At 38.5% G+C, this 10,848-nt stretch overlaps 1 protein-coding gene across 3 annotated transcripts in view; it reads right to left on the reverse strand.

Annotated features, from left to right (window-relative positions):
* Positions 1 to 4,986: 4,986 nt before the first annotated feature.
* The window catches only part of kif21a (kinesin family member 21A), an 86,191-nt gene continuing 80,329 nt past the window's right edge, over positions 4,987 to 10,848 (reverse strand). For all 3 annotated transcript variants that reach the window (XM_014026492.1, XM_014026493.1, XM_014026491.1), the window contains 4 exons: positions 8,328 to 8,445; positions 7,891 to 8,061; positions 7,423 to 7,622; positions 4,987 to 7,191 (listed from right to left, as the gene is read on the reverse strand). In XM_014026492.1, the coding sequence (XP_013881946.1) occupies positions 7,104 to 7,191; positions 7,423 to 7,622; positions 7,891 to 8,061; positions 8,328 to 8,445 (577 nt within the window). In that variant the 3' untranslated portion in view covers positions 4,987 to 7,103. The remainder of the gene's footprint in view (positions 7,192 to 7,422; positions 7,623 to 7,890; positions 8,062 to 8,327; positions 8,446 to 10,848) is intronic.

The following is a 10,848-nucleotide window of genomic DNA, read 5'->3' on the forward strand; positions in this document are numbered from 1 at the left end:
GCGTAAATGACAAGTTGTTTGCATTTCAACTCACAAATCTATTAGAGTTCAACTTAATTACTTTGTACTGGAAGATTTTTTTCAGTTTAGCTAAAACCTTGTGGTGTGTGAAATTAGATATTAGTTGATTTAAATAAACTGTTTGACAGGCCTATAATATATACAATATACTTTGTTTTTTAAGCCCAATAGATTCTGTTTCCATATTTTCAGTTCCAGGCTGAGTCATTTCTACCTTCTCCTCTCTGTCAACGCTCTCTGGTTTCATTTAAAAGAGTCGATCRTCAGATATTGTCCAAGATTAACCTTCAGGGTGGATATAGCTCGCTAGCAGCCTCACAACGATGACCTAGTTGACATCATCATTTATCCAGAATGCTTTGCATGTAAATAAAATGGCTCTATCGGTGGTAAAATATATTTTTAAAAATGTACAAAACTAAACAGCCTAAAGTATTTTTACAATCTTTATTTTACAGTTAAAATATATGTTTATCAAATAAAGTCTAATGTTACAACTAATCATGGATCCCTTTAAATACATTTCTAATAATCAGAGTGTGAAGCATTTCTGAGGGTTTTTGTGAATTAGCCTTGCCAGTTTTGCTGGAAAATAAATGTTTATTCATATCCTTAAATCAACTTATATCTGGCAGAATTTCATTTTAAACCAAAACAGTAATCCCTAGTCACAAAGGTACCAGCTTCAATCTGGAATCCCAAATCATCTGGACTAGAAAAGGAACATGATTATCAGCTTTAATGAAAGTTCTGTTTGAGACCAAGTCCAGCTCCATGATCTGATGACAGTGTTCAATCTAAAGCGCTCTTCAGTTCTGCCTTTCTGCTGAGGCAGGTCATCGTCTCTCTGAGGGTCAGAGTCTGCTCCGCGCTGAGCTGCAGGACTAAACGAAAATCTGCACATCCTTGCATCTTGTAAAACAGCTGTTTGTGCTGTTTTTTACATCAAGATTAATAGACTTCCAGCGCCGAAAGAGACGAGTGAGCACAGAGCACATCAGCTGTTTGTGAAACAGCCACCTGGATCATTTAACGTACAGTGTGTGTGTGTGTGTGTGTGTGTGTGTGTGCGTGTGTGTTGCCTGGATAAACAAAGTTGTTAGCGATGAAAAGCTGTATTTGTGGAGAAGCAAAGAGGAGAATCTGAGTTTGTCCGAGGTGTTTAACCCACCAGGAGGCCGGTGATTGGTGGTGCCGGTTCCTCGGTCCTGCAGGGTTCTGATCCTGATCCTGTCAGCCTCCTGAGTCGATCATTAGACATCTGAACAAACTCTTTGCTGCCATTTCCTCGTCAGACAACAAAACATGGTCTGTTTGAGCTTTGTTCCGACAGAACACTGAAGCTCATCAGTGGAATAACAGGGTTTTACTGTCTGTATTTAAACACACACACTCTGCTGTTTGAAATAAAAACATCAGAATAATTCATTTTAATTTTTACTAAGTAAAAATCTATTTGTAGAAAAGGGTGTCTAAGTAAAAAATAAATTTATTTTATTTCACCCAATGGGCATAAAGTTCTCACCACTCAGCGGAACCATGCTGTACATGATTAGAACTTGATTTGGAAGACAAATAATAATAATCAATAGTATTTTCTCAACAATGACTGACCTTTGAAGAATCTGTTAAAAATATAAACAAACTTCTGGCTCGAGTGAATTTTTTTGGTGATTCCATGGTCATAATGAGGGTCATTTTAAAGAGTTTATCCCTTTTTCTTAAAATGTAACCAGTGGTGGGCACAGTTCCACTAAAGCACTAGAACACTAATAGGGGAACTAATTTTCTGATTAGTGCTTTAGGGCTTTTGCTAATTTATGAGCTAAATTTCTAAGCACTAATTGAGTTCTTTAAATATTATTGATCAACATTATTGTCGACAGCTGAGGGTGAAAGCTGTCAGACGTGTTGGGTCACTTATCCACCAGATCAGTGGTTTTCAAACTTTTTTTGCCTCCGACTCACAAAATAACAGTTGCAGACACCTATATTATATATTATTTATCTATGCAAACTTTGCTAACATCTCTGTTAAACATGGGAATAATAACTATAAACTAATCTAGTAACTATGATACAAATTTTTATTCATTTATGATTATTTAAAAAATTGTAATAATCATGATGAAAATATTCCATTAGCTTTTATTTTATTTATTTTTTATTTTTTTTGCATTTAAACAGAAGTCATCTGGGGACCCTCCTCACTTGATGTTTTGTGACCCACAAAGAGGTCCTGACCTCAACTTTTGGAACCACTACACTAGATGAAATATTGTCATCATTGAAAATGTTGTCTCACATTGACTCTGAGGATTGTTTCATGGGTCAGCTGGGATTTTAGTGCTTTAGAATTAGCTTTTGCTAGTTTTAAGTGTGTTAGTGCTTTAGAATTAGGGGACCTAAATATTAAAGTTAGTGCTTTAGGGTTAGTGCAACTAATTTTTAGATTAGTGCTGCCCATCACTGAATGTAACAAAATCTCTGCAGCAGTTTTTTCCCCTCTAAACTGGAATCATGCATGTTATCTGCCTGGCAGAGTCTGAGTTTTATCGATGGACATTTTGGCTCCAAGGAGAGACGTCTCTTTGGTGAGGAGCTGTTTGACAGCCAAGAGACACCTTTTTGTGAGCTGAACCAAACCATTCTGATCCCAGAACAGACGTACATCATTCCTTCAATCTTTTACCATAATTATTATTCACTTTAGGCACACAGGTTTTATAATCAGCATCCTGAAATTAAACACTAGTGACCAGAATTATGGCTCTCTTTTTATTTCTGGAATCAGGATCATTTAGATTGTTTCTTTAAAAAGAGTCAATTGTTTTATCTTCCAAACAGCTCTCAAAGATCCCACGCCGAGCTGTTATTCCCACTGCTACAATAAATGTAAATGTTAATCACGTTACGCACTGTCTGTGTGACAGATGAATTAAAAGCTCAACTGTCCTGATGCATCTCAACTGCTTCACTCCTCTGAGTGGATGCTGAGAGTTTGAAATCAGATTTAATTTTCATGTCTGTTTGTTTCTGCTGTTTTTTTTGTTATTTCTTTCTCCTTTAATTAACAATATAGACACTGACACAGCAAATTAAGATGTAAATTATTATCTAGGGTTCTTTTTATCATCGTACCTTGTTTATTGCCAACTGCCTGATGTCAGTAAAACCAGCGAGTTCAAGATATAAAAGGCTTTACAGGATGTGAGTTCCTAAACACTTTAGTGAAAACCCAAACCACTTAGTGATTAGTGACAGCTTGTTGGTACAGCTGCTTATTTTGCTCTGCAGCCTCCTGATTGGTCCACGTGAGTCTCATCCTTTTCCACGATTATAAAATAAATTAAAAGTTTGAATGTGCTGGACTCTTAACATTGTGCTGTCCCCGCTTCTGGTCACGCAGGCGCTGCTGCTGCCATCTTGTGCTCAGTTTTTACCCCTTCAAATATGAAAACCAAGCAGAAGTAACTGTTCTTTCAGGAATCTGTGGCGTGGGTAATAAAAAGGAGAGGGAGAATTAGACTGGTTATGAAAAGGATAATCTGGTATAAATAGTTTGGATGAATTTCTACGCTTTGAGAGGGCTATCTTAGAGCTGGTTCTCCTGAAACCACTCATGTTCATGTGTTTAGGATTATCCTGCTGGAAGGTGAACCTCCGTTAGCTTCACATCTCTGGAGGACTCAGAGAGACTTACTTTAAGAGTTTCTCAGGTTTTTTTGCTTCCTTTCCCCTTTAAAGGGATCCACTATTAGTTGTAACATAAAACTTTATTTGATAAACATTTATTTTAACTGTAAAATAAAGACTAAAAATACTGTAGACTGTTTAGTTTGTAATTTTTAAAAATATATATTTTAACATGGACGGAACCATTTTATTTACATGCAAAGCATTCTGGGCAAATGATGACGTCAACTAGGTCCTCGGTGTGAGGCTGCTAGCGAGCTATATCCACCCTGAAGGTTAATCTTGGACAATATCTGATGATCGACTCTTTTAAATGAAACCAGAGAGCGTTGACAGAGAGGAGAAGGTAGAAATGACTCAGCTGTAACTGAAAATATAGATGGAGGACAACAGAGCTGCTTCATGGAAGAAGAACCTCAGCATGGCTTGTTAGCCTTCGCGCTAGCCCTCACGCTATATTGCCTTATATGTATTAGCTCAGCGCGAAAAACAAGCTAAACTGAGTTCCTCCATCCATATTTTCAGTTGCAGCTGAGTCATTTTTGTGTTCCCCTCTCTGTCATGTGGATGGAGGACCTCAGTGACGAGAGGAGAATGTGTAGCACTGAGCTAATACATATATATGGTGATAGCATCGGGGCTAACACTAACGCTAACAGGCTAAGCTGAGGTTCTTCTTCCATGAAGCAGCTCTGTTGTCCTCCATCTATATTTTCAGTTACAGGCTGAGTCATTTCTACCTTCTCCTCTCTGTCAACGCTCTCTGGTTTCATTTAAAAGAGTCGATCATCAGATATTGTCCAAGATTAACCTTCAGGGTGGACATAGCTCGCTAGCAGCCTTGCACCGATGACCTAGTTGATGTCATCATTTACCCAGAATGCTTTGTGTGTAAATAAAATGGCCCCGTCCGTGTAATATATTTTTAAACTTCTAGTTTAAAAATGATAAAAACTGAACATCCTACAGTATTTGTACAGTCTTTATTTTACAGTTAAAATATGTTTATCATTTAAAGTCTAATGTTACAACTAATCAGGGATCCCTTTAAAGGTGTTAAACTGGTGTGGCTTCTGAAGGTAATGGTTAGGGCTTCAAAACAAAAGAACACAGCAAATTTAGCTATTTAAATACCATTAGTATTTAATGAATAACATTTTTGTCTATGCTGCACATAAATGTTTTAAAGAATATTAAATTACCCAAATACTGTACTAACCTAACAGCAGCTATATTAAAGATGAAATAAATTGATAAAAAAAGAGTCAGTTGTTTTTGACAGATAGCATTTATTCTCACCAGGCATCTGACATTAGAATAGCTAAAGTCTGCCATTTAGAAATGGCTACTAAAACTCCAAAGGGAAACACCCAGGATATCTGGAACAAAGAGAGCAGAACTAATAAAAACTAACCAGATAGCTGTAGGCCACCTCAGTGCAGGAAACACTCAGTCCTTAGGCTTTCTGCCACTTCTGGTCCTCTTGGCTGTTGTGAGACTGCATTCAGATCAATGGTCCCACATTACAAACATTCAGTCACTTTTTTCTTTTAAATACACACATACATTAAAATGATGCCTACAGGTGCTGTTTCACTAAACATTCATAAGCGACAGCTCACGATCGGGACTGATCAGTTACATCAGGAAGGAGCTTGAAAGGGGGGCCTCACAAAGACCAGAACCAGGAGACGTGTCTCAGTTAGGCGAGTCTGAAGGCCTCTTCCAACGAAAACAAAAATACAGTTACAAATTTAAACACATATGTTAGCGGCGATACCAGGTGGACCTCACCTGGAGTCCACAACTAGAAGCCCTGTTCTAGGGTGAAGGAAGGGGATCAGATGCCTTCGGAGCAGGGAGAGGTTAGTGGTGTACGATCAGACAACGTGTCACATGGTGATACAAGAACTAAAACTGTTCACATTTCAAAGCTTAACTGTGTCAACTTCTTACAAGTGCTCAAAAGCTAAAGGAATAGTCCTACATGTTGGGAAACGTGTTGAATCAGAAGAAAGTTTGCGCTTTTTTGGCCGAGAGAAGCTACAGCTAACGTTGAGCTAGCAGGACTCAACTGATGCCAGCTGAAAAATCTGCTGTTAAAATGCAACACCTTAGTTGTTCAATGTAATGGGAAACTGTAAGAGTAGAGTGAGACAAAATGTAGAAGACTACCTAAGCAACCAGAACCTTCCTCAACTCCACAATGTTTACTTCGGTTTTCTGCAGATGAAACAAATGAGATGTTTTATTCAAATTATTGGGTTTAAAAGAGGTTGAGGCTTTATAGCTGTCTCTGCCAGCTCCTGCACAGAAAGCAAATAGGTTTATTTTTGTCAAACTTTTGCGTCAAGTGGGACTGCTGCTGTTAAGACTGTTGAGTTCACAAGTGCTGCACAGTACAGCAACAAGACGAAATGACAGGTTGCACAGTCGTGATCACTAGTCTGAAGCTGCAACACAGCAGGAGAGGAAAGTTGAGGGGGTCCAGTGCTTTCCCATTTTTCACAAAGTCACATTTGTTCCTCTCAGCTTTAGACCTACAGGGAAACATCAGCTGATTGAGAAGTGGGTTGTGAAGACCAGCTACCAACCCTTTTATTCTGCCACGTCTTCCTCCTTTAACCCTCGACTTCAAGACAACAACAAGCTTTCTTCCAGGGCGAGTGTTCATCTATGTTACATCCCAGCAGAGAAATGAGTCTATGTTGAGCTAAAGTGAATTATTTAGAGTACAAGGTTGATAAGGCAAAAGGAGGGGAAAATAAGATTTTCTAGAAAAGAGTTTGATTTTGTGTTTCCATTATATGGTAGAGTATTACACTGCAGACAGTCTTCTCTCAGCAGTTCAGCACTGTGGCATGTGTGAAGCTGCAGTCGGAGTGTGTTCATCACATCATGATTTAGCAGTTTTAACAAGAAGTGATTAAAGAGTGAAAAGCCTAAAGTGGAATAAAGTTTAGTTTAGTTCTGAATACATTTGTTTCAGAAAGGTTCACTCATAGTGACTCGATGCTGCACAGCTCAAGGCCAGTCAGCAGAATAAAAGATATGTAAGCCACACTTTGGGTTTCTAAACATGCCCCTTTCAGTAGTCATGCACAACCTGTTTGATCTGTGCACACATAAAATATCTTGTTCCACTGTCACCACGTTCCAGCTGATTCATGTTGTAACTACAAAGAAACACCCAAAATGAGCTGCACTGCACCATGTCATGGAAAAACATCAGTCAGAGAGAACAACTGCTGCAGGTGAGATAAGATTAGTGTGAGCTGGGTTAAAAATCGAGGAGTATCTAAGGTGATGTTTTGGGTTCAAAGTGCAGGGCAGCAGCAACACAAAGGGCTGTTCGTTCCCTCTACAGTCGAAGCAAGCGGCCGTCTTCAGTTACTGGCGACATCATCTGCATTATCGACTTCTAAGGTGCTGTCCAGCCCACCGCGAGCCCGCCAGATCTTCACAGTGCGGTCGCTGAAATACAAAACAGCGAGAAAACGGTAAGAATGCAAGGCTTACAGAACGGTTGAATAAACTAAAATTTCAACCAAGATCATCAAAATGCCAGTAGCTGATATATTAAAACCAGTACATATAAATTTAAACAGCTGCTCAACACATTTACTTGTGTTCTTTCACATTTATGTGCATGTCTGCAGCACAATTAAAATACTTCTTAATGCATTTTATGTTTTAGTTCCTTACTCGGACGCTGTGAACAGGTGACTGCTGTTTGCAGTGATGCTGTTTATGGGGCTCTCGTGCCCCTTGAGTTCTCCCAGGGCCCCCAGGGTGTCTGTGTGCCAAAGCTTGAGGACCCCACCTCGGCAGCCGCTCAGCAGGGCCGGGGAGCCGGGGACGAGGCCAAGAGCACAAACCCAGTCACGGTGAGCATTTGGGACTTGCTAATGAACAAAAATGGACACAAAAAAAAAAATCTTTGTAATGAGTGAATAAAGGCAACTAAATACTCTTTTATTTGAAATGTATAAAAATACTTTTACAGTTGAAGAATCTAAAAAACCTCAATAGAATAACAGAAAGTTTAAAGTGTTTTGTGTTGGTCATGTTTTGTTAGGCGATACCAGGGGGCAAACGGATCGCGAGACAATAAATCGAAGTTGTGTCAAAACTGAAAAGTCCAAGCCTTTTGCACAAATTTTAACGGACTACCTGCAGCAGATCTTTGCGGTCCAGGTCCCATTTCTTGATCCCGTTGTCTCGAGAACCACTGAAAAAAATGTCCCCCTGGACCACCAGTGATTCGATGCCATCGTAATGCGGGGGCTCAAAGTTGTGCGTTGGGCTGATGCTCCCCAAAGAGCCTTCAGACACATCAAACAGCTGCAACAGCAAAATATCAACCATTAGAGATGAAAAACTTAATATTTATTTATTCAGACAGAGTATAAAAATCACAGAGCATTTATAACGTTCGACTAGAAAAACATAATCCGAAATTAGGCAGCTGAATCACTGAAAAGGTCACATTGTATCCCTGAATGTTTCTATTTAACAAAGAATTTCTGTGTCACAAAGCTTTTATACTTTATGAATGACAGTAGGTCAGTATAAAGAGCCGTTACATCAGGAAGCAGAGGAAAACACACCTTGATGTAATGGTCCTTGGACCCAGTGATCACCAAGTCTTGGTTGTTTCCAGACTGATCCACAGTCAGACACATCACTGGACCTTGGTGACCCATGAGTTTCCCAGTAGACGCAAATCTGACAGAAACATAAACACATTGTGACTACATTTGATGTATCACATTACAATTTAGTACCAAGTACAAAGAAAATTATGAACGTCACAGGGTATTTTCAGTTTTCATTTTTTAAAAGTGCCTTGTTTGTACAAAAAAAGTTTGTGAAAAAAGTTTACCTTCGAGTTTCTATGAGGTTTATTGATTTAGTTATTTTACACATCCTGAGTGACAGTTATTTTATTTTTCGAAATAAATACAAAAGCAATTTATCAAAACCAACTGCAGCTATCTGACAGCAGCTAATAAAAGCTGTGAATTGAATGCTTGTCAAGTTTTCATACTGAATTAAATCAATTGGAGGTGTAATGGAAAAAGACTGGGCTTTGTATCGTGTTTGAAAATTATGCGTGTTAAATGTTACGCGTGTTAAATGTTATGTGTGTTAAATGTTGTGCTTTAAATGTTAAGCGTTAAATGTTGTGCTTTAAATGTTAAATGTTATGCGTGTTAAATGTTGCATGTTACATGTTGTTTTAAATGTGTGTTAAATGTTCTGCGTGTTAAATGTTATGTGTTAAATGTTATGCGTGTTAAATGTTGCGTGTTAAATGTTGTGTTTTAAATGTTGTGTTTCCAATGTTGTGTGTTAAATGTTGTGTGTTAAATGTTGTGTGTTAAATGTTGTGTGTTAAATGTTGTGTGTTAAATGTTATGTGTTAAATGTTAAATGCTATGGTATTGGGTGTTGTGTTGTGTTTTGGTATTGGTAATGGTAATGTTAAGGTATGGTATGGTATGGTAAGGTATGGCAATGGTATGGTAAGGTAATGGTTTGGTATGGTAAGGGTATGGCAATGGTATGGTAAGGTAATGGTTTGGTATGGTAAGGGTATGGATATGGTATGGNATGGTAAGGTAATGGTTTGGTATGGTAAGGGTATGGCAATGGTATGGTAAGGTAATGGGTATGGTATGGTAAGGTAATGGTTTGGTATGGTAAGGTATGGCAATGGTATGGTAAGGTAATGGGTATGGTAAGGTAATGGTTTGGTATGGTAAGGTATGGCAATGGTATGGTAAGGTAATGGGTATGGTAAGGTAATGGTTTGGTATGGTAAGGGTATGTATGGCATGGTATGTAATGGTAATGGTATAGTATAGTGCTGGGCAGTATACCGTTTTGTACCGTATACCATTTTTTATTTTTGTTATGATATGAATTTTCAGAATACCGGACATAACGGTTTAAATAGCCTGAACATATGCGGAACATTTTGCTGCGGCCGCCAGTGATCTCTTTCCCGGGGGTCACTTTTCTTCGCAGCACCGCTATGTGCGTTAGCATGCTAATGTTATTGTTGAGCAGTTTGTTGAAGCGGTGGGTGGCGATTCCACTGCTTATATTGACTGACGTTAAAAAAACATCCCGTTTTCGCCATCGCTGAATGTAGTAAACACCTCTTCAGGGATGTGCACAGTTAGATTTAAGACGCGACTTTAATAAGGAGACGTGGAGATGCATGGAGACTTTAGCGTGGTTCTATTGTGAAAAGCCGGGGGGAAGTAGTTTTGTAGTGGAATTGAGTTGACTGGTGTGCAAGGTGAGTCGTGCTGTTAATCTTTATTAAATAACATAAAACAATAGACCCGATAATAATCTTTTCTTAACCCTCCTCCTTCACGACCGGACCAAAATGCGTGACTACTGTCTCCAACCAGGAGGAGGAGAAGAAAAGATGTTTAGAGGAGGGAAACAGAGACACAGACAGAGATACAGTAAAAGAAAAAAGTTAATAAGCAGTGTTTGTACATTTTATTATCAGCTGACCTGTGATGAAAAGAAAAACACCGTGATATACCATGAAACCGGTGTAAATGTTGAAAATACCGTGATATAAAATTTTGGTCATATCACCCAGCACTAGTATGGTATGGTATGATATGGTATGGTATGGGTAATGTATGGTATGGTATGGTATGGGATGGTAATGTACAGTATGATATGGTATGGTATGGTAATGTACAGTATGATATGGTATGGTAATGTACAGTATGATATGGTATGGTATGGTAATGTACAGTATGATATGGTACGGTAATGTATGGTATGGTAATGTACAGCATGATATGGTATGGTAATGTATAGTATGGTATGATATGGTATGGTAATGTATGGTATGGTATGGTATGGTAATGTACGGTATGATATGGTATGGTAATGTATGGTATGGTAAGGTAATGTATTGTATGGTATGGTATGTATGGTAATGTACAGTATGATATGGTATGATATGGTAATGTATGGTATGGCATAGTATGGTAATGTATGGTATGGTATGGTAATGTATGGTATGGTATGGTAATGTATGGTATGGTATGGTATGGTAATGTATGGTATGGTATGGCAATGTATGGTATGGTA

This window comes from Austrofundulus limnaeus, unplaced genomic scaffold, assembly GCF_001266775.1.
Source record: "Austrofundulus limnaeus strain Quisiro unplaced genomic scaffold, Austrofundulus_limnaeus-1.0 Scaffold558, whole genome shotgun sequence".
Classification (NCBI taxonomy): Eukaryota; Metazoa; Chordata; class Actinopteri; order Cyprinodontiformes; family Rivulidae; genus Austrofundulus; species Austrofundulus limnaeus.